The 24,097-nt window shown below is 41.9% G+C and overlaps 1 protein-coding gene across 2 annotated transcripts in view; it reads left to right on the top strand.

Annotated features, from left to right (window-relative positions):
* The window catches only part of LOC119726733 (doublecortin domain-containing protein 1-like), a 41,021-nt gene that overhangs the window by 4,124 nt on the left and 12,800 nt on the right, over window positions 1-24,097 (top strand). For both annotated transcript variants that reach the window (XM_038198572.1, XM_038198564.1), the window contains exons 3-27: window positions 1,001-1,312; window positions 2,208-2,370; window positions 3,285-3,447; window positions 4,113-4,215; window positions 6,219-6,318; window positions 6,953-7,046; window positions 7,755-7,853; window positions 8,378-8,538; window positions 9,434-9,523; window positions 10,208-10,294; window positions 11,298-11,399; window positions 12,237-12,408; window positions 12,990-13,104; window positions 13,764-13,914; window positions 14,074-14,181; window positions 14,631-14,758; window positions 15,412-15,472; window positions 15,717-16,015; window positions 16,799-17,052; window positions 17,688-17,773; window positions 18,492-18,644; window positions 20,489-20,735; window positions 21,255-21,420; window positions 22,095-22,259; window positions 23,480-23,677. In XM_038198572.1, coding sequence (XP_038054500.1) covers window positions 1,001-1,312; window positions 2,208-2,370; window positions 3,285-3,447; window positions 4,113-4,215; window positions 6,219-6,318; window positions 6,953-7,046; window positions 7,755-7,853; window positions 8,378-8,538; window positions 9,434-9,523; window positions 10,208-10,294; window positions 11,298-11,399; window positions 12,237-12,408; window positions 12,990-13,104; window positions 13,764-13,914; window positions 14,074-14,181; window positions 14,631-14,758; window positions 15,412-15,472; window positions 15,717-16,015; window positions 16,799-17,052; window positions 17,688-17,773; window positions 18,492-18,644; window positions 20,489-20,735; window positions 21,255-21,420; window positions 22,095-22,259; window positions 23,480-23,677 — 3,777 coding nt within the window. The remainder of the gene's footprint in view (window positions 1-1,000; window positions 1,313-2,207; window positions 2,371-3,284; window positions 3,448-4,112; window positions 4,216-6,218; window positions 6,319-6,952; window positions 7,047-7,754; window positions 7,854-8,377; window positions 8,539-9,433; window positions 9,524-10,207; window positions 10,295-11,297; window positions 11,400-12,236; window positions 12,409-12,989; window positions 13,105-13,763; window positions 13,915-14,073; window positions 14,182-14,630; window positions 14,759-15,411; window positions 15,473-15,716; window positions 16,016-16,798; window positions 17,053-17,687; window positions 17,774-18,491; window positions 18,645-20,488; window positions 20,736-21,254; window positions 21,421-22,094; window positions 22,260-23,479; window positions 23,678-24,097) is intronic.

Raw genomic sequence — 24,097 nt, 5'->3', positions numbered from 1 at the left:
TCAGTGGTGGACAGCTGAATTTTGTGACCTTTTTTTATAGACATTGTAACTTGGGAATAGAGTATGCAAATGTCATAAAATGTTCACAGTTACTAGTCAGTTACATAATAATAATAATAATAATAACGGAGTCTTAAATAGCGCACGTTTCTACCAACAATTAGGTACTCAAGGTGCTGGTTATTATGTCTATTATTAAAGAAAGGTAAATCAAGTATGAGAAATATGAGACCCAATATGAGACCCATTAGGTTGACAAGATTCTGCGGCGCATATTGCAGCCACTGCCAGAAACACCGGGGCAAACCCCTTCTCTTAGCGATAAGTGTTACTGGGTTCTTTAACGTTCATTACACAACACACGGGACCTGCGGCTTTACGTCCCATCCGAAGGATGAAGCAATAATGGTAAAGTGCCTTGCTTAAGAGCACAAGCACCATGTTCCCACGATCAGGATTCGAACTCATGTACCACGGCACACAAATCGAACACTGTAACCATTGGACTACAGCACCCCACATGTTCATGTACTTTATCCCCATGATATTTTTTTTATGAAAGAGAGCAGACCACATATTTTTAAAAATAGTTTGTCTAAATTCGGTCACTTTCTTTTTGACTCACCCGGTATTCTTGACCAAATTGAATTGTTACTACTGGGAATATATTCCTCAAAGAAGTGGAATCTAGGGGTGTGCATAGGAACCGAGTACCCTACCGCTGATGTCAGGAACTGGTTCCAGATTACGGGATCGGGTACCCATAACCAACTTTACAAATTACTTAGTTACTTCTCAGACAATGAAAAGAAAGGTTGTGAATGCCATTTGTGGGGACTTTTCAAAATGAAAACCAGGGTACATGGAAAAACAAAACAGATTCTAAGCCTAAGACGAACCACCGGCAAGATCATGGTTTTATGAGGCCATGGCGCTCGTAATAAATTCTAATCTCTAGTAAGCTCTACATAACAAGTTTACCGCTTTTATTTCCTGGCAGGTTAAACAGGCCTTCCAAGCCGGCCTCCCCTTACATGCAAAAGTTTGCCCGCAGCGATCAAGCTGCTGTTACCACCACCAGCGCCATGCAGGCCCTACCCAGAACACGTGGCGGCGGCAGCAGCAGGCCATACTCCGCGGCACCGGCCGGCCGCAGCTCGGCCCGGGAACGCAAACGCATCGACGTGAAGTTCGTGATGGATGGCGGGGAAGAGGCGGAGGAGGGGGAGGAGCCTAGAGATCTGAGGAGGGAGGGCGGCAGAACGAAGTCCAAGCTGCGACCGATGAGTGCACCGGTGTATAAAACAAAGAGGTTGGTACGCCACAAAATAAAAAAGGAAAAATAATACAGTTAACTCTCTTTAACCTATGAGCACCTGGGCCCAATTTCACAGCGCTGCTATCACAAAAATTTGCTTAGCACAAAAATAGCCTGGCTTAGAAAAGTAGGTTAGCCAGCCAAAGCTCCAAATGATACATATTGTTCATGATTAGTATTCAGCTGTTGTTTGCTTAGGATGAAAATCACATGGAGTTTTGGCTGGTAACCTGCTTTTGTAAGCCAGACTATTTCTGTGCTAAGCAAATTTTTGTGCTTAGCAGCGCCGTGAAATTGGGCCCTGTTCAACATTGTATTACATTGTGTTTATTCACTTTAGAATCGATAAAACTATAGCCTAGGTTAGGCAGTTTCAGGTGCTATAGGGAGTAAAAGGTTCAACTTGCCCACATTTTGTTTCTACTGAGGTGGCTTTCCACCATTTAATACTGGGACGCTCCAAATCTCACTTTGGTGTTTCTTCACACACTGCACTCCCATTTAGTTACGTGCTCAAAGCTTTACAAATGCCATGGGCACACAGGCATGGAAGTGTCCCAGTAATAGCTACCAGAACCGTCACCGTAATTTCAAAATGGGTATGGTGTGCAGGGCAGTTTGGACGCTACATGTACACTGACTTCAGTCAGACATTCCATGACAAGTTATGGCCGTTTTATCTGCGCATTTAACGACATGTCTAAAAAAAGTAAATTACTGAGAAAAAGGCCTTTACAGTTTTGCATTTTCTCCATTACGGCCTGTGCCCGGTTCCCCTTCTCGTTTTGCCAGCACGCCTCACATAAAATGATGTCACCCAAAGTTAGTTCAACAGTTGTACGACAGGTCTTGGTTTTATTCATTCATACGTTTTTCTCTCTTTGTCAAGGCCTTGGAGCGGCAAGTCAGCCTCCTCCACAGCCACAGTCTCCCAGCGATCCCGACGAAACAAGGCACTGTACCGGCTGCAACCCCAGGTCATCCGAGCTACCGTCTACAAGAACGGTACCCAGACTGACGCGGTCAGAGTCACTGCACACTCCATGAAAACGGTGAGTGGATTAAAACTACCGCACGGCACCACACTGTTCTCTTTTGGTTTGCCACTCTGGTTTACGAAACCACGGCTTTAGGTTGTAGGTTTGGCTTTGCCTCCAGCCCATGATTTATGTGAATCCTGCTGCTTTCAGACCTACTGAAAATACACGCATGATGTGGTGTTTCTAGTTACATATCGCCGAAAATGGACCAATCGATTGTACTGGAGTCGGTCGAGTCAGGGGACTCAAAATCATAAAGCTTTAGCCTTGGATCTCATAAACCTTATCATGTAAACGTGGAAATATAAAGTCTCTGTCAAATCAGCAAATCTCATCACTGGTTTCCTTGACGTAAATCAACTACAAATCTTTGTGTTCATGCAACAAGGTCGTATGTCGTAAAATGGGCCATATGTGAAATGCGAGTTTCAGAATGTCAAAGGTCGTGTCTCACATAAAATAACCCGGATGTACACACAAAGTCAATGGATATCGAGATACGACCTTGTTGCACGGAGCGTATTTACACGAGATACAAGTTTGTTGCAGAATGGAGTTAATACGACCTTGTTGCACTGACACGACGAAATAGGTTATTTGTTCTCCAGGGCAGTGTGAGGGGCCCAGGGGGGGGGGGCCTTGCCATTTTATCAGCAGCTGGATTTGTACCCCTGCCACTCTGGCTGTGAGCCATGAACCTTAAAAGGTCTGTTTCTACTTCAAGCAAGTTTCAGTCCGGCTTAAATTTGTTAGGGTCACAATGAAACTTCAATTGTTGATGACAGGAAATCGGCTTTGGCTTTGAACCGGCCGTGAAGTTGTGAACCATAATAGAAAATTATGCTACAATACTAGTGTTAAAGGATGACAATCCAGATTTTAATAAAACCTGTTTCAAGACTAAAACTTTTTGTTCCAACTTACAGTTTCTGGAAGCCTGCACAATAAAACTGAGCCTGCAGTTTGCCGCTCGGCGGATTTTCTTGCCGGACGGGACGGAAGTGAAGTACCCAGAGGAGATCCCCAAGGATTCTGAAGTGTTTATTTCATGTGGGGAGCCGTACAGAGACCCTACCTCCAATGTAAAAGGTATGTCACTTATTCTTAGACTTAATTCTCTTTTTTTTGGTGAAACAGGTCACATTATGGCAAAAATGTGTGGCTGATTTTTGAGGATGCACTTTGTCAAGGTTTTAAGACCAGACCTTGTCTTGTTTATGCTCAGCTGTGCATCAATTTAGGCCTAGAGTATGCTTGAAATCCTCCGCACTGCTCCAGGATGTCACTGGCTCTGCCTCAACATACTGACAGTGATTGCCGGAGGATTTTGCAAGATTCAGGCAGTGGTTACCCCTTCAAGGACCACATTCAAGAAATAGGATTGATTGCAATTTTTAGATGCGGGAAGTTGGAGGATATTGCAGGATTGAGGTGGCATCCTAACAAAAATGCCTATAGTGGATATTTAATAATAATAGTGGGTATTTATAAAGCGCGTCCAGGACTGGTGCTCAAGGTGCTACATCATTATTACCCCTGCTCATTGGGCACATGAAACATTCCAAATACCATCTCAGCTGAAGCTAATTCAATCACAATAACCATCTCTGCCCTCACAGGTACTCCTGGTTGGAGAGAAGCAATGAGTGACAAAGTGCCTTGCCCAAGGGCACACGCACCATGTCCCCGCCAGGACTCAAACCCACAACCACAACCAACCCTCATAATCATAGCTTTTGGGGTTTATTTTTTAGATGATGCTCACAAGAAACTGTACGCAAACTGGACGATGAACGGGGTGGTGCTTCCGGCTGAAACAAAAAAGAAACCAAAGTCTACACTGTCTAAGAGAATGAGGTGAGTTTTTTTGTGAGGATTTTTCCTGATTTCAGGGTTTTAAAAATAAATCTCTTTGGAAAACTGGAATCTTTGGTTGAACTGTAAGATTCTTTTAGGTATGGCAGTTTATGTGGCAGAAAAGAAATGGGTTTTCCAAGTTGTTATTATTATTAGCAGTGGTATTAATTTCTTATAATGAAACCAAGGATTCCTCAAAAGTGTCCTGGGCACTGTAGCTCGCAAGCCTGAAGAAACCTACAGACTTTATTCACAAGTCGGCCATATTAAATTGAAAGCGAGGTAAATTCGTTATTTTTGGAACTTGCGAGTAGAAATGAAAGCAATGAAATAAAGTTTGTTAGAAATCTATACCAGTCTGCTCTGATGAATAATCACAAATTTGTGATTAAACATACCTTAATGTTTTTAAGCCACATTAAAAAAAAAAAACTTACCTTAATGTTTTTAAGCCACATTAAAAAAAAAACATACCTTAATGTTTTTAAGCCACATTAAAAAAAAAAAAAAGCAAAAAATAGTTAGTGGCCTGACGTTTCGACCCTAGCAGAGTCTTTCTCGAAGGCTAAATGACAAGACTATAAACATAAACAGGTTTTTAAAAAAAAAACAATTAAAAGTGAGGCTTGGAATGCACTCCAATCATGTAATAGTCTGGCACCATCCCATCCAACAGGTAACAATTTATGAAATAGATTCAAGGAACATGATTGAAAATAGGTTCCCATGAATAAGGTTTATTGAGAGATTCACTGATCTCTATATAAAGACTGGATAGCGGATAAAGAGCCGCACAATGAATGAATTTGACGCCATATTGGTGAGACTGGTGAGATCGGCTGGTGATCTACAGAGGACAAGTTGCCGTCTTTTATAGACAGCATGATTTCTTTTGTAACATCGCGGTTCACTTGACGTATATTTTGACCACCACCACCTACCAAGGTTTGCAATTTCTCTAATGTCTTGGTTTACTTTTTTAATGCCGCAGTTCACTTTTTCGGCGTTTTGGAAATAATAATCACTACGGAAATGTGTCCTGTTTAGCACATCATGTACGTGACCAATTTCGCGCTGTGTATACGCGTAGAACGTTCGTATTACGCGGCCATCTTCGTGAGACCGGGGGCGAATTGGTCAATATGCAAAGTCTACTGTGTGAATGGTGTATGGATATCCGCTATCCAGTCTTTATATAGAGATCAGTGGAGAGATAACAGTGAGAAGAAATTATAGTTTTAGAGGTGGGAGGAAATCCCCAGAATGATATTCTATGAAAAACCCACGGAATCAGGTAGGGACTGAAAACCCAATCCACATATTGCCCCAGGAGGGAATCCAACCCGGGTCACAGCGGTGGAAGGCGAGGAAAATACCGCTACGCCAACCTGACTCCCCAGTGGTACCATCCTCCCGTCCCCGGCCGCTTCCTTTTTGGAGGCCGCCTGGATTTTTTAATTATTTTTTATTTTTGAAAAATGTAGTAAAAAAACACCGAAAAAGTCCACAAATTCATCGGAAAATAAATACTAATACCAATACAACTCTTTATGACACTGTAAATATGTTCAGTCATGTCAGTTCTCTTGTCCAACTTGTCTTTCATTTTTAAAAGTTTATTTGAACAGTGGAACACCAACGGTTGCAGGAAATTTAAAATGGCGGCCATCTTGAAAACAAAAATAAATAAAAAATAAAAAGCCCCGCTTCCTTCCTTTTTTCAAAAACCCCAGACGAGAAACATGTTTTTTTTTTATTCGACCTAGTCAAATAAAACATATACCACACATGTACATGCAGACCCTACGTTGCTCTAGGGCCCTCAGCAAACCCTCAAGCCCTCTGTCGATTATTTCGTGGATTCTTTCATTTTCCCCGCTATCTCACCCCTGTGCCTTATCTTTCCCAATGAAATTTGATAAACTTTTGGGAAGATCTGCAAATGCTCTTTCAGTTTAAAATTTGACTACGATGCCTCTGCCGTATTTTTTTTTTTTCAATAGGAAAATGTTGGAGTCCAAAATGCGGAGGGTCATGATTTTCCGCAACGGGGACGGCACCGAGATGTTTGAGACCACGGCCTCGGCTGAGAATTTCGGCAGGGTAGGAGCTAACCATGGAAGTCATTGGGGGATTTGTGGCCTTGTGGTTTGGGTTTGTGAGCGACTCATAGTCAGAGGATAAGGGGTTCAAATCCAGCTTCTGACCATAATGTTGTGTCCTTGGGCAAGCCATTTTACTCCCACTTGCCTGTCTCCATGAAGAAGTGTAAATTGGTACCGGTTTTGTGAAATACAGACTCATTGGTGGTATTGCGCATGCTCATGCATAGATAATTAGGAGAGGGACTGGTCACGTGAGAGGGTTTACCCAATAAAAGGGAAAAAGAGTCCGATTTTCATACGTGTCCGATTTTCATATGACACCGGCATTAGCTGGAGAGTAACTTGCGAAGGACTGGCATCCCATCCAGGGAGAATAAAATAGTCTCCATGGTTTCAATCCAAGGAAACAGGAGTTAAATGCCAGCCTGATGGGCCATATCAGCTCACGACAGACTTTACTTAATAATTTACTTTTAAATTCAATAGGGGGAAACTTGGCAACTTGAAATTTTGCACATATTTTTATATAAATTTATAATCTTTTATATTTAGTTTGTACACATACTCCATTTTTTTTGGCAAGATCCGATGTTTTCAAATTGAAATCGTTGACATTTTTTCTGTACTTTCAGTTTCTTGATGACTGCACGTCACGTCTTGGGCTGACTGTCCCAGCTAGGATCATCTATTCCTGGACAGGCTCAGAAGTGACTGATCTGAACGATGGTAAGTTGTTCCATGGGCTCCGTGGGCAAGTACCCCCTCAATGGTAGGAAAGGGAGAGTTGGGAGAGACCACTGGGAGGGCCATTTGGACACATTGTCGACGACGCTCACGCGAAGATGCTATGGCTTTGTGTACCTTCAGAATAAAATACGTCCTATGTACTTTGCGCTAACCAAACTGCAGACGCGATGTGTCCCGTCTGAAACGCTCTCGAAAGTGGTAAAAAAAAGAGCGCCCTCTCTTGTTGGCGCACAGAGCCTATTACTCATTTCAGGCTGGCTGTTATCTGTAAATCTACATAGGATCATTTGAAATTACCCGAAAAAAGTACCTAATTGAATGACAGAACCTTGCTCAAAGTGAAGATGGGACCGATTTAAAAAACCAGTGAATTTATTCACCCAAAATGGTGACTTGACTCGAATGCAGGATGGTTCCATTGCTGGTTTAACACCGATAACCGCATGCATTATAACGCACAGCAGGGAATTAGCATCAAGCAATCATAACGTTTTGACCTGTGTGTGACTTGAGATGTAGGCACGTTGCTTTTAGTGCGGTGTAAGTTGCGTCACAAATCAAACACTAGTCGACTAACGATCCTCGCCAGAACTTGCTCCATGCTGTCCACCCTAGGTTGTCTAGTTCACGTCCATCCAAAAAGTTTCACCTTTGCTTTTTTGTTCCCCCTTCTTTCACCCCGTCTAGTACCCTTATTGGATCGCTGTCTGCAGACCAGCACCACCCCTCTCTACGGCCCTGTCTGGATCTCCAAGGGGGAAAGATTCAGCCCAAAAGGGGTCAAAGGTAAAAACCTGTAATTCAGAAGGGCGAAAGCAATTTAGATTTAATAGGCCATTTATTTGCATTAAAATGGCATTACAAATATTTTAAGTGTGCCCTATTTAAGAAACATGTATATTTTAATAAACATGTTTATTTAAATAAACAATATGTATTTTGATGTAAAGTTAATATTTATGTATAAATAAGTTGAGTATGTATTCCAAATCTTCCAGATTTATTTCAGTTCCACAATGTAATCTTTACCATTTTTCATCCTCTCTGAAAATTTGCATAGATCCTTACAAAGAGAGAAAGGTACATGATATATTCAGGCGTGCAATACTTTCCTCGGACCTGCTGATTTCCTCCTTGTTTCACCTCAAAGTTTATTCTACTAAAAGTTTAAAAACGCTCAGTGTATGAAGTCTTACAGAGCTTGGAATTTCTTCTTGTTTGTACTTCCCAGTTGCATGCCTGGATGTGATGTGATATGTCAAGCTTTTCTGCCTCTCTTGTTTCAATACTTTTTCGTTCTTTTTCTCCAGCCTTTCTGGAGACCACCATCAGACACTGCAAACAGAAGCTGCAGGCCGCCAACAGTTACAAGAAGCAGCTGCAGTACGGCCTGGCTGGGGAGACCCAGCAAGTCAACGTGATTGAGATACTGTCCAAGACTGAACAGGAACTGGAGAAAGAACTACAGGAGGTATTGTCAAGTAGTAAAGTAGAGTCCGTCAGTACCCATTTATGCTCCTGGGCTCAAGGACACAACATATGTGACCGGCTCCACAAAAAAGGGTATTTGCATATTAGTTACTTCCTTTGAGTTCAGATTACACAACTGAGAAAACAGGCTTTGAAATAGCTGGCTTTGTTGTAGAACAACAGAACGATGCACACAAAATGGTTGTTTTTTACACCTTGTTCATCAAAATCAACATTTCTGTGAATGAAACCTGAAACTGTAGGTATTAAAGATGTCATTCGTGATAAAAAATAAAAATCACATTTTGACAAACTTTTTACCCTCTCAATGTTGAGCGGGCTATTACACAATAATGCTCAGCATGACTTAATACCCTTTTTTGTGGAGCCGGTCACATATGACCAGCAGCGGGATTTGAACCCCCTTACCCTCTGATCACAAATTGCAAAATCACAGAGTGAGAACTGGAAGTTTGTGAAACTGAGAAAATGGAGGAAAAAATTCAGAGGAATGATTTTTTTGGGACAATTTTGTTTGTGAGATATCTGAAGACTGCTGCTCTGTAAAAAAAACACAGATTTTCCCCTACTAAACAAAAATACGGATTCTAAAGGGATTTTTTCTCTTTGAAAATGGTGCATATTTGATCACCCCCAAATTTTGTCTGATTTGGCAAAAACAAATTATGTGGTTCCTTTTTAGGTTTTTGTGTAATTTTCAATTAAAGTTGTCTCTAAAATCAATTTAAGCTAAATCTTCTGAGAAGAGCCATGCTGTTCAAAACCATGAAGTATTAACATTTTAACTGGTGACCTTATTTATATTTTTTTTTTGCTGAACAGAAAGTTACATACATTTCCCCCCACCCCCTGTTTTTTTTTGTTTTTTAAACAAGACTGAGGAAGGCATTGATGAGTTCACCGAGGCCAAACGGAAGCTGCAAGACATCTTGGATGAGATATCAGAATCGGTCGTGGAAGAAGAGGTGGGTTCCTTGTCCAATTTATGGGCCCGGTGTATTATTAATTTTAGGGCCCAAACTGATAAACGTGAGGCCTTCTTTCAAAATGAGGCAGAACTGAGCAGAGGTCAAAATGAGTGTTTGTGGATATTGGGTAAGAGAATACAATTCTGTTTACAATACTGTTTGTTGCTCTTCAATCAGACATTCCATTGACAAGTTAAATTTCGCATTAAGTAACATGTCAAAAAAGAAAAATACTGAGCAAAAGGCCTTTAAAAGTGTCGAGTTTTGTATTCGTGAAGATGAAAGATGCCAATGGTTTTTCCTGAAAAAAAAAATTGGTTCCACAATTTTTATACTATTTCTTAAAAAAATTATGTAGTGGACATATCTAGGGCAACATATATCATAAATCTGAAAAATAAAATGACCCTTATTTGGTTTTTGCATTTTTCTCCACTAGGCTTGTGCCCAGTTCCGTCTCATTTTGCCAGAGCGCCTCACAAATATGAGGGACCTGGGTTATGGAACTCTCAAAGTGATTCATTAAGAAGTGGCCTACCATTAAAACGTGTTTACAAATCTATGTTGCTGAATGTTTTTTGTAGACTCAACAATTATTGTTCTTGTACAGATTGTATGAAATTGAAGAAAACAAATAAAAATGTTATTGTAACTTTTGTATGTTTTTTGTTTTCCATCCAGGGTGCTGGAAGCACGTACACCATGAAACACATCAAAGAGTTTGACTCATCACATCGGCTGGTGGGCCAGCAAGGCATCAGGCTGAAGGTTAGTTTCTGAGTCAGAGTGGCTGAGGGAAGGCGTGGGGAAAGGGATGGGGGAAGGAGTCAGAAAGGGGGTGGGAAGGGGAAGGGGTGGGGGAAGGCAAAGCTTTTTCGAAGGCAAATTCCAATTTTTTTGCAAGAGAAATGACGTCAGGAGTTCGCATGCGTGGCTAGTGCGTAAAGCGTTCGGCTCTCACTAAAGTGGCCCAGGTTCGATTCCTGACTCTGACCACATGTGAGTGAAGTTGTTGGTTGATTCTCTCCTGTGCCACAAGTGTTGGTTTTTTTATGGGGGGGGGGGGCTCTCAGGTTTTTCTCGCTCCACAAAAATCAACAGTTTCGATCTCTGGCTGTGCTCCGTGGTCAGACATGGGTCGTATGGCGGCAGCCTAAGGCGCCTTTACATGCCCTTGACTCAACCACATTGTAGCCACATTTCAGCTTCTCAGCTGCAGTCCTTGTGATTTAAGAATCGCACGTGTGTGGAAAAGGGCACACCTGGATTTTCTAAGTATGTTATTTTTCTAGGCGTGTAATTTTTCTAGGCGTGTGATTCTGTGGTCCAAAATGGTACTGAACAATCTGGTATTTGTTTATAATATTCATCTAGGTTTAGAGTAAAGCCATTTTCTCTTCACCGACATACATTGTACATTATTTTGCACAAATTATGAAGTATAATTATGCTGTAAATGTATGCCAAGGTGTGCGGTACTGACGGATTCAGGCGTGAGATTATTTGCACTTCTTTGGAAGCTTTTAGGCGTGTGATGGCGTGGGTGTGCAATCGCACACCTCAAATCAGAAGGACTGCAGCTGCGAGCAAGAACGATTCTCCCTTTATAAGTATTAATAATTAATAAATCAACATTTTCATAAATTTGAAGAGTCTCTGTAAGAAAAGAATCATCATTGATCATCATGTTGACATGATTTGCACAGTTATGTTTGTTTTATTTTTGACATTACAGTGTTACTTTTAATTGGTCCTGTTTCTTCCACAACAGGTGTATGAAAATGGTCAAGGTGATGGGGAAGAGACGGTATTCTTCAACTTGAAAGAAGCATCCAAAGGCGTCGGCAACGACCACAATCTACTGCTGCAGAGGGTAGTTATCTCTTGCTTTGTTGCTGGCAAATTTATTATTATAATTCACATTTAATTGTTTGTTTGTTTATTTCTGATCTTAAATCAGAATAACTCATTCATAATTAATGTGGTTTCCCACAGGGCATTAAGCATAAAATTGCAAGGAAGATAATAAATAAAATAATTAAGAAAATATTCAAACAACGAGGAGATATGAAAATATTAAATGGGCTGAAACGTGAGATCATAACCGAACTTATGTCATTAGACAAAAAGGAGACATGAACGGGTACTAACATAATATCAATGTGTAAACAAAAAAACAAAAACTAGAAACTGTGACTTGTTAAGACTTGTGTGGACTTGTATTGGACTTGTGAGAATTTGTGAGGACTTGTGTGGACTTGTACATGACTAGTGAAAACTTGTGAGCACTTTTGCTGTGGACTTGTGAGCACTTTTGCTGGACTTGAGGATGTATGAGGACCTGTCTGGACTTGCCAGGACTTGTGATAGATGTGTGAAGACTTGTGGGGACCTTTGAACACTTGTTCAGGACTTCTGATGGTCTTGTGAAGACTTGTTAGGACTTGTGAGTACATGTACTTGTGGAGACTTGTGAGGACTTGTGATGGACTTGTGATGGACTTGTGAGGACTTGTGATGGACTTGTGAGGACTTGTGATGGACTTGTGAGGACCTGTGAGTACATGTACTTGTGATGGACTTGTGAGGACTTGTGATGGACTTGTGAGGATGTGTGTGAGGATGTGTGTGAGGACTTGTGATTGACTCCACCACAACACTGGTTACGAATTACTGCATGTTTTTCTGCATTTGTGTGTTTTTTTTATAGTTACTGGATGTGCTGACTCGCTGGGCCCGCGTGGAGAAGAACACTACAGCCCTGAGCACCGTGGTCACCAAGATCTTTGACCGAGAGGGCAAGGAGATCACCGACGTCTACTCCCTCAAGACGGACCAAGAAGTCTGGATTTCATTTGGAGAGCCGTTCAGAGATCCGAATGGTTCGTTCAAATTTCTAAAATGGAAATGTCCTCTTTTGGGCAAATGGGATTTTCTTGTTTACAAGTTTCTTAACAACTTTTGGCTAAAGGTGTACTACATTTTTGGAGAACACAGAGTAGGAATGTTTTGAGTCAAAAAGCGCAAATTTTAATGGAACACATTGTTCAAAAGTGTAAAGTTAAACCTAACCACCCCAACGCTTCAAAACCCAACTGCAGGTTTTGTTTGATTCTGTTGGAGTGAGTACTGCACTAGTAAACTGAATATGCTTTACATGGGGTCAGGGCTGGCATACCACCATAATCAGAGTCCAACAGTTTGGGTGTTGAGTTTACCAAATGGTGTTGGATGTTGCAAGAGTGAGGAAGGTTCCTAGTTTATCACTCAAGGGTGTTAGGGGTAACTGGTTTTTCTCAGAACAACATTCATCTCACATAAAAAGGTTGTACCAAGGGTGTTTCTTAACACCTCCCCCCCCCAAAAAAAAACAGGTTTTTGATTTCCTTCGTGAGGACCGCATGTGTACAACATTCCCTAATTCTCTGAACTGTGTATCTTTTCTTTGTGGCTTGCTCTGCAGTGTACTGTCTGCAGCTGACTTTTGACAAGGTGCAAGGCCTGGATCTGTATGGGGAGAGGAATGTAGCAGTCAGGGAACCACTCAACTCTGACGACATCCCGAAGGGAGAGGAAAGGTTAGTTGTCATTCAGTCCAAAGGTCAAAGGTTGAAAGCCAAAGGTCTGTAGTCTGGCAACCTATCCTGAGAGTTGAAGGTCGTAAAAAAGTGAATTGAATATCTAGACATTTTGTAGAGTATCACGGTTAAGTGGTTATGATGTCTAACTTGTAAGGCAGTGTGTTAGTCTGAACTCTGACGGGTGTTCGTGGTGCTTGTGTTCTTGGGCAATGCACTTTACAACAATGAAGTAATTATTCCATAACTAAAGGTATGCAGTTTTTTGTTTGATGTTCCATTCAAAAGTGAGAAAACTTTGGTATTGCTAGAAAAATAAATAAATAAAAAAAAATGTCCAGTTAAACTAAAAAATCATGGACAGTACATCTTTAAGGCCAAGTAAAAAAATAAACCAATTTCTCGTCCCCGCCCAGTTCCTTTTGTCCTGCCCGCCTTTTTTTTCTTTTGTTTTTTATTCATACATTCGCAATACATTTTGCACATATATTGTCAATATATTGTCTTTTTTTTATTCATTCCCAACAAAAGTGTAGCTATGTAGAAAGGGTTTTGGCGTATTTGGAAAATACTTCATCTTTTCCAAAAGCCTGTAAGAGAAAATATTTGGGTTTTTTTACTCGGCCTAAACCATCTTAAATCTTTTTTATTGCTACCAGACCAAGCCATTGGGAGGCCACCATAAGTTTTCCTCTCATCTATGACTACGAGGAAGTGACCTATGACCTTCCGAAGGAGGTACAGGATCAGAAACGTCTGGCCGTGGAGAAACGTGAGCTGGATATTACTGGACACTTCTTACAACACAAGGTCAGATCACTAACTTCAATCCTACCTCCGTCTTTTTTTAAGCTGTGTTCGCACTGGACATTTTTGGTAAAATTTTACCAAAACCGTGGTAAAAATTCCAGTAGTAGAATTTTACCTGTGGAAATGACATTCAGGTTGATGTTTTATTTTACCCCACAGGATGATCCCAGCAAAGTGTTGTACTGTGAGTTAGCTTTACAACCCAAGAAGAAGCAAGGCAGTCGTGATGTCTGGCCACCCAGATCACAGACCTGGGTCATTAATAAGGTAAAAACCCTCTTCTTTTGTTTCAAGAAAATTGAAAGTGTGATTTTGTGGAAGGGTTGTGTGAGAGCAACGCCATGTCTGATTCTGGAGATCATCAGGAAAGAAAGTAATCAAGTCTGTCACAAGCCTATATGGCCCATCAAAAAGCGTTTATCTCCGGTTCAATGGCATGACACGACTGAGAATATTTCTGTTCCTCCCTGGATGGGATGCCAGTCTATCGCAGGTTACTGCCCAGCTAATGCCCATTTGTGCTACTGGGCGGAGTGAGGCAAGTTGGGGTAAAGTGACTTGCCCAAAGACACAACATATGACCAGCAGTTGGATTTGAACCCCTGACCCTCTGACATGATCAGGAGTCACGATCCACTGGGCACACTCTCCGAATTTTCAAAGAAAGGACTTTATTTATTTCCTGATTTGTTTTGTGTTCGTTATTTGTAATACAGAGAGGTCAGATATACTGCCGGTCCATGCCGCAGCTAGCCCTAGCTGTCATTGAGAAGTGGCGAGTGGATAAACAGTTCGCTGATGGGGAAACACCTGCGCAGGGCTTGGCTGTGGGACTAGAGAAAAGGTAGGTTGAACAATTAAGGAGCCAGCATGAATTCATCAATTTTCAACCGATTGGTTAAAACTGACTTCACTTTCCTTAAAAAGAATTATCCTCCACAGCCATAAATCAGGAAGAAAAATTTAATCTGCTTCAATGAAAATAGGATTTGAATAAAAACACAAGTAAGGAATATATATTTTGGGAAGTTAAAAAAAAATTCACCTTCGCCGACTCTTCAACTGCAAATTTATCCTATCAAAGTGCTCCACTCGCTGTAGGAATTAAATACCTCATTCCGGGATAGATTTGCAGTGTCGCATGCATATAGCAGTTGCCATTGTAAAATGTGTTAAGGCTTCTGTAAAAATAGCCACTTTGTATTATATCATCTACGCACAATATCCGTTTTTCCCTACACCTAGCTATTTCGGATTGGTACCCTCATGTCTTCTAGACATTTAATAAAAATTGCGCCAATTGTCAGAGTTTGAAAATCTTCTGTTTCCAATTGACCGCGAATAAAAAGGACTCAAGGACGGAAGCATGATAATTAATCGGGATAATTACACAATGCTTTATCCAATTCAGCCAACATTTTGGCACCCTCTCTATTAATTGGTCTTTGCATTTTGGCAATCAGAATTCAACATCCAACCATTTTATTTCCTACTCAGACAACAAGGCAACCCTTACCAACAGTGGGTGTTCAGCGAAGATGGCTTCATTTATGCTACGGTGAGTAACAGTGGCAATCAGTGTGTTACACGAGTGTTCAGGATAATTTCACTAAGAGAATATGTGCTAAGCCGGTTTTAAACAAGTACGCTCAAAACCGGAGCTAGGAGCTTGGTCGCCGATAATGGCCCGAGCCAGAGGTGAGGGCCATTGTCTGCGTTCAGGTCCCTAGCGGGTTTTAATCGTACTTGTTTAAAAACAACCGAGCACATATTTATTGTCCTTGTTATACTCTTGTTTTCAGGCTGAACCGGATCTGGTGCTGACGTACATCGAGGCCAAGGCGCAAGATGACGATGTGGTCGCCATGGAGATGATGATGGCTTTTGGCCAGCAGCAACCCCCGGACCAGCAGGCCCACAGCAGCTCGTCGGATCCGTATGGCGAGGATCCAGACTTTGAGTCCAACGGGGAGGAGAATGCGGACGGAGGGGAGAAGAAAGATGAGTCTAAGACGGAGAAAGATGCGTATCCGGGTCAGGTGTACGCGATGGCTGTCATTCCAAGGTTACCGGCCAGACACCCTTGGGCCAAAGCTCAAAGGTATGTCATGAGAAATGTGACCCCACCATGTCAAATGAAATTTAAAGATGTACAGTCCATGCTCATCAGATTTGTTGCTCCATGGAACTTGGTCCTGATTATTCACGAGCCAAATTTCCATTATTCTAGCCAAATTACTTTATTCTTGGTGCATACTTTTAAAGGTAATATACAACATTTGCTCTTGCTGTAATTTTCAGAAATGGATGGAATTTTTTGGTTTAGCATTTTATAGCAAATATTGTTACACTGACCTGTTTAAAGTTTTGTGTTCATAGATGCTGGAAAAACCAAGGAAAAAAATGCTTTACTTGAAGCCTAGTTCGCTGATCCTACTTCAGACAAAACGGAGCAATTTTTAGAAGTGGGGGAATCGAACCAGACCAGCTGGTTTGCACCTGTTCAGGGGATGTGTAATCGATTGCAAACCAAATCTGGACTAACTAAATTTGGTAAAGTGGGGGAGTATTAGAGAAAAAACAGTTTTTTTTCTTCCAACAATGGTCGGCCAACCATCATTGGAAATTGATTCAAAAATTCCACTTTTCTTGAAAATGAAAAAGTACACCAGGTGCCATGATTTCAAGGGATGCTTTAAGATGACTATTCACAGGATGCTTTAAGACGACTATTCCCAAGCTTTCGACTATTTATTTAAAGTCCAGTAAAGTATGTCATATTAATTCGGTAGGTTTTTTTTCGATGTTACAAATGTTGTATATTACCTTTTAAATTCAGTTTTGGCAGCCATTTTCATACTTAGTTTTGTTGTTGAAATCCCAGATGGGCCATGAAGCAAGAGAGACTGGACAACCTGGGCCAGTGGAAACACACCAAAGCCCAGAACCCGCTGTGGAACAAGCTGGCCTACTCCTGGCCAGTCAACAGCCGGGGGGAATGGAACGAGGACTGTGATTGGCCCATGGAGGGCTACTTCATCCCCTATGCCCCGCCCATTAAGAAGATGACTCGCAAGCCGAGCGCCTCAGAGGCCGAGGCCACCTACGGCAGCGAACAGAAGGAATCGCCAGTCCGAAGTAGGCACCAAATTATTTATTTCCTTATTCATGAATTGAATTGTTTACCACTGTTTTACACCTGTTGGGTGAAATTTTCCATGCAACTTCTTTGGATTATAATGGGTAGCATGAGTGGCATGTAGTACGTAAAGCGCTCACCTCTCACCAATATGGCCCGGGTTCGATTCCCAGCTAGGACCAAATGTGAGTAGAGTTGTTTGTTAAGTCTCTCCTGTGCCACGAGGGCTCTCCGGTTTTCCACCCTCCGCAAAGATTACCACTTTCGATCTGTGGCTGTGCTCCTAGGTCAGACATTGGTCGTATGGCGGCAGCCTAAGGCGCCTTTACATGCCTTCGGCTCGATCACATTGTAGCTACTTCCTCTGCAATTAAGCTTGTCAGCTGCGAGTAAGGATGATTAGCCCCCCAAATTATTAAGAAAATGACTCCTAAACAGATATATTGTATGACACTGTCCGGTGTGGCAACCTGTCTTCACAGTTTAAATGTTAACAATTGTTTAAATCGAGCCGACCTGTCATTGTTTCTTGTGAATCAAAATTTCTAGTAAGGTTCCAAGCAGGTGTGCATGAGATTTGATCATGAAAGTTTCAGACGAATCTTAATTTGGGGGGTTTGTTTTGCTTCCGCAGCTGTCCCATTGAGGCTGAGAGTTCTGAAGAATGGGGAGAGGGACACTCACAGGCAGGCCTTCGTCGTGGGACCAGACCTCACAAATGTAAGCAGCTATAGGGCTCACTCAATGATGGCTATATCTGTAGGAGAACTGCAACTGCATATTTTACGCAATCAAGCACGCATTATGCAGCAATGGTTACGCATTACGCAGCGATGGTTTATATTTAGAATTGCGCCCTTTGTGTAAAATCATTAAATCAGCTGTCATTTCCAGGTAATTACCACTTTAACTTTGGACATTGTTTTTGTTTGCGTAGTATTTTACGCAATAGTTCGAAAAGTGATTTTGGCTGATTTTTTTCTTAATTTGATGTTTCATTCAAAATGAAATAAATCTTGTGTTGCTTGAAATTAATTAAGGAATGAATGTGTGCTTGGCCTGTTTTAAACAAGTACATTTAAAAGCGGCTTAGGGGCGAGCCGAACACATTCATAAAAACCTTTGCTGTCAAAAAGTCAAAGTACATTGTAAGTCAAAAATTGACAAAATTCCAACTGCTTTGTTCAACAATTTTTTTTTTCAAATTTTGTGACACACCCCTATGGCCATGTTTATGATATGTGCCTCGCACTTGTAGTGCTAAAAATCTCCTTATATGGATGTGGCGCAGAACGCAACAGTGTATTATCAATATATTTCAATAGACCTTAATAGCTTGACAGTGGGCAGACTGGCAGAGGCATAAATAGTGGGCCCAGATGTTTGGTAGTTGTTTCAATCAAATCTGTCTGGATTTTCCAACTTTGTGAATGTTCAGATGATGAGGGACCTGAATCGGACCGCGCTGAACGGCAAGCGGCCCCACCGTCGCAGCCAGTCACGGGAGAAGAGCCTGGAGCAACTGGAGCAAGAGATGGCACAGAAGAAGCAGGCTAAGAAAGATGAACTGAAGGCACTGGAGTTCCAACTGGTAAGAGAGGGAGAGAGAACTACGTGTCATAGTGCCGAGATGTGATATTCAGCTCAGTGTATATCACACATTTTGAGAAAACAGAGAAAACCTTTGCACAATTCTTTGTTCTAGTAACTGGGTCTGCTGCCAGAACTTCTGATTCAAAAGTTGCCATTTTATATTTAGAATTGTGCCCTCTTGTGTCAAATCCCTAAATCAGCAGCAGAGGTGGCAGCAAGTCATTTTTTGCAAGTCCAAGTCAAGTCACAAGTCATTGTTTGCAAGTCCAAGTCAAGTCACAAGTCATTAGGTCCAGTCACAAGTCAAGTCACAAGTCATTTGGTCTAAAAACAAGTCAAGTCACAAGTATCTTTGTCCAAGAACACGTCAAGTTGCACATCATTTGGTCCAGCTGTAATAAGCTAAAAGAATTAACCTGGCGTGAACTTACGAGTTATTTTGAACATGCCTCCTTAATTCCCCTTTTTCAATGTGTTGCAATTACTATTAGTTTATCACGTATCTGTCGGATATTAGCCCTTTGTATACTTTAATAAATTTACTTTACATTGTAGAAATAAATGCTGAGATGACCGTGAAAAAAGACTTCCTCACTCGATTACATGTAGTATACTAACACTTTATTGTTCAATTTTCATGTATACTAAACGCCTACCAATGGGTTAGTTAGGCTATCCGGTATTTTACATGCAATTGACAAAGGCCTGCTTTCTTTTCATGAAAGGTTCCTTTCAAAGTTTGTTCAACCAATACATTAAGCAAGAGACAATTGGTCATTGAAAACTGTAGTTTGTTGTGACAGTCTTATTGAAAACTTTTGAAACTAGTGGGAACTATTCATTTTACTGGATTCAGTCACTGAGGTCTATTTTCTGGAATGAAAAAGCTAATTAAAAGTATAATAGCTTAATTAAAGTGTATTGGGTCGCTCGAGTAGCGTCTGACTTGGGTTGGTAACAAGTCATTTTTTGCAATCCCAAGTCAAGTCATAAGTCATTGTTTGCAAGTCCAAGTCAAGTCACAAGTCAAAGCTGGTATTTACAAGTCAAGTCACAAGTCACAAAAATAGCGACTCGAGTCCGACTCGAGTCCAAGTCACATGACTCGAGTCAGCAACTCTGATGAGCAGTCATTTCCAGGTAAATACCACTGTAACTTTGGACATTGTTTTTATTTGCGTAGTATTCCACCCAAAAAGTTCCTGAGTCCGAGTTGACCTGGTACCAGGTTGACTCGGGTAGGAGACAGTTGACTTGGGTACAAGTTGAGTCGGGTACAGGATGAGTCAGGTACAGGTTGATTCGTGCACAGGTTGAGTCGGTTACGAGTTGACTTGGGTACGAGTTGACTTGTGTATAAGTTGACTCGAGTACAAGTCGTCTCGGGTATCAGTTGTCTTGGGAACGAGTTGACTCGGATGCGAGTTCACTTGTACATGAGTTGACTCGGGTACGAAATGTCTCAGGTACGAGTTGACTCGGATACAAGTTGACTCGGATACAGGTTGATTTGGGTACAGGTTGTTCAGGTAAGAGTTGACTTGTGTATGAGTTGACTCTGATACAAGTTGTCTGAGGTACGAGTTGACTGGGAAACAGGTTGTTCGGGTACAGGCTGATTCCGGTACAGGTCGTTCGGGTACAAGTTGACCCGGGTACGAGCTGTCTTGGGTACGAGTTGACTCAGATACAGGTTGATTCGGGTACAGGTTGATTTGGGTACAGGTTGATTTGGGTACATGTTGTTCAGGCACGAGTTGACCCGGATACGAGTTGACTCAGGTACAAGTTGACTTGGGTACAAGTTGACACTTGAAAAGTTACATCTTATTGTCTCTACAGTTCTTGGATCGCTGCACGGCCCTGCTGAACCTGCCTTTCGCAGCCCGCCGCCTCTTTGACCAGGACGGCCGGGAACACGATACCTTGGACCATCTCCAGCGCGACCAGCTGGCCTTTGTGTCCTGCGGGGAGGCCTGGAACGACCCGAACCTCTCCGGTCAGGAGCAGCAGCGACGGACGATACTAGCCACGCTGGCTGCCGACGTCAATGCCATGAAGCAGTACTGCGCACTGCGCAACCCTATGAGTAAGTTCTCAGCAGCATTGTAGCCTAAGTGCTCATGACGAATCACGAGTCACCACAAAGCCATCTCGAGTCACTCACAAGCTATTTGTGACAAAGGCATTCCTTTGTTATTAGAAAGGTAAAAGTTGTTTTTTTCGCAAGGACGTGTACATGCCTAGGAGCCGTGTTGCACCTCAAGAAACACAAGTATTTTTTCAACATTTTTATAAAGGTTCCGCGGAAACTCGGATTCTATAAATACCTTTACTTAAATTCTTTTCCATGTTTGAATGATTGAACATGTCTGTGCCATTCACCTTCATTTCAATGCAAGAATACCCAGACATTGGAGGTTGCCATCTTGGACTGGTAACAGTTCCCGAAAACTAAAGCGCATGTTTATGCATACAGGATTGGAAACAACCAAATGAATGTTATCAGTTTCCAGATAGCTATGTATGTGCACATGTATCCATTTGCATACAGAACCTGAGGCTAATTGCTGCACTGCATTTTAAACTGTTTACTTCTGTCGTACAGATATGGTTATAGAAGTGGAAGGCCCTCTGGCTGCAGGGAGCCCTCTTGTGGTCAACCCGATTGCAGTGTCACCCGAGGAGAGGCAGCACATCCTGCGAGGTCCCACACCGGAGGCAGAGCTTGAGGAAGAGGGTGAGACAGACGGCAACATGTATGCAAATTTGAGGTAAAAAAAGTGTGTTTTTCCCTCTGTTTTTGGTGTCTGAAACCTGAAAAACAGGTGTGTCTTTTCAATAGCTTTTGCACCTCTAGTTTTTACAAAAGATCCATCCATAGTTCCAAAACTGATTTTTTTTTTTTTCATGTTTCATTCAAAATGAAATAAATCTTGTGTTGCTTGAAATTAATTAAGGAATGAATGCGTGCTTGGCCTGTTTTAAAAAAGTACATTTAGAAGGGGCTTAGGGGCGAGCCGAACACATTCATAAATACCTTTGCTGTCAAAAATTGACAAAATTCCAACTGCTTTGTTCAACATTTTTTTTTCTTCAAATTTTGTGACACACCCCTATGGCCATGTCTATGATATGTGCCTCTCACTCGTAGTGCTAAAAATCTCCTTATATGGATGTGGCGCAGAACACAACGGTGTATTATCAGCTCCTTAAAACCACCCATGTGACGGGCTCTCCACCAATCGAAATGGGTAATTAACTGTCTCGGGTGTTACTGAATAGTAATACACTATTTTTGGGTTTCACCTCAAAAATAGCATGGACGGTAAATCTTTAATCCTGTGAATGAAGCAATTTTGTTTTTTAGAGGTGTCATGATTTGACAACAAAATATTGAGCGAAACAATTCTTTGAAAAGATTTGGTTTTATTTTTTTTCTGGACAGTTCCCATGAGCGAGCCCACATTGCGTCGGACCAGCGGGCAGAAGGGCTGAAGTGGCCCTGGGAACGAGTCCTGAACGTCAGCCTGGATCAGGTCATGGAGGTCAACCAGGGGTCAACCAGCGACGAGGCGGCGTTCTCCAATGCCGACCTCTACAGGAAATTCAAGTAAGGCCAAGTTCGGGCAAGGACCATTAGTCGACTAGTGGTTGATTTGTGACGTATCTTACGCCTGCGCACTAATAGCAAAGTGCGAACGTCTCTAGTAGTCGAACGCTGGTCAAAATGTCATTGCAAAACGTCTGGATCCTGGCTCCCTGAGTGTACGTTATGAACGCGCGCGGCTATGGTTACCAGCGAAGCAACCAACCCCAGTAGGTTGGTTCCAAATAGTCGACTAGCGTAGTCAACCACCGTCGACTAGACAGAGTTCGGGCAAGCGTTAGTGGACCAATGGTTAACTATAGTCCTTGCGCGAACTTGCCCATAGTTGTGATTCCCCTGGCCAATCATTGAACATGTGTTGCATTCTATCAGCCATCTCCGTACTGCTTTCGTACTGCTTGGATTGATATGAGTAAAGCTTTCGTGTATTCATTGTTACGAAATTGAAAGATAAAGAACACCCTCTAAGATGGCTGCTTCGCATAAAGTCTACAACCTGTATCATTATTGGCACTGGTTTTTTCAACAGTTGTAGCCATAAAAGATCATTTGCAGTAACACAGAAATGACACAAGAACCGATATATTGCTGACAAACAAACTTAGATTTTGGGTTTTGCCCTTGGAAGAAGGTCGATTGTCGTTTGACCATCAATGGAAGTTGATACAAAAATTCAACTTTTCTTGAAAATGACAGCACACCCAGTGCCATGATTTCACAGTATGCTTGAGACTATTATTAACTTTCATTCAAGTAATGGTATTTCTTTTTTAATTTAGTAGTTTTGTTTTTTGATGTTTGGAAATGTTGTGTATTACATTTAAGTTCCTGTTGCCTAGTATCTGGAGTCGTTCTAAATAAAGCCAATAGTCTAATCATGTAACTGTTTCAGACGTCAATCATTACTTAGGCCGTGTCCGAAACGGGCTTCCAGAGCTACGGCTACGTCTATTGTCAGCGCGTCCCCGCGTATTTTCAATGAGCGCAGACCTAGACCTAGCTCTAGACAACGGATTCGGATGCAGCCTTAGTTTCAGACGTCAATCATTAGACTTAGTCCAAGTCTGCAAAACAATTTGGTGCAAAGCATTCTCTGAAATGTTACTCTGAAATGGGTATATTAACTGCACACCAGATCAGCCACAAAGTCACCCATTGTTGGATTTGCTCTTTAAGTTCATGTTCTTAAAACCTGTTGTTCCAATCTTCTTCTTTTCTGCCAGGCCCAAGCAACCCAAGAGCCCTCGCAGTACCCGTTTATCCCACCAGCGTTTTGTCTTTGCCGACGGCTTCCTAGCCGTCCAGACAGCCCCGTACCTGGTGGTGGGGCTGGAGCAGCCCGAGCTGGAGCTGTCCCGGGTGGTATTGTGCAAGAAGAGCACGGAGGACGCCTCACAGCGATGGGAGGCCGATACGCAGGGGTGAGGTTTAGTACTGGTTGTCTGTGCGGGGACTTTAGGGGGCAGTATTAGGTTTAGACTTGATGACAAGTCGTTATATAATCATATTTTGTCCTTGAACTTCAGTCGAACAAAATCGGAACAGCTGGTATAAGACTAGTACGTACTCGACCGGCGGTTTGCATTTATTAAGTTGTGTAAAATATATAACAGGCATGCAACTTTTCCTCGGATCAGCTGATTTCCTCTTTTTTTACTTCACATGTGTGCCATTGAAAATAGAAAAACACTGTACAAAGTCTGGGAAAAAATTGAATTTCCTCTTTTTTTTGTGATTTCCCAGTTGCATGCCTGATATAAATGTGGGAAGGGGAGGGGGGGCTAATTGTCAGCAGAAGCTGCATTGTGAAGGACGTAGCTACAGTGTGGTTGAGCCGAAGG

The sequence above is a fragment of the Patiria miniata genome, unplaced genomic scaffold (assembly GCF_015706575.1).
Source record: "Patiria miniata isolate m_02_andy unplaced genomic scaffold, ASM1570657v1 HiC_scaffold_1, whole genome shotgun sequence".
NCBI classification, from domain to species: domain Eukaryota; kingdom Metazoa; phylum Echinodermata; class Asteroidea; order Valvatida; family Asterinidae; genus Patiria; species Patiria miniata.
Note: the sequence above shows the minus strand (reverse complement) of the source record. Positions and strands in the feature narration are given on the sequence as shown.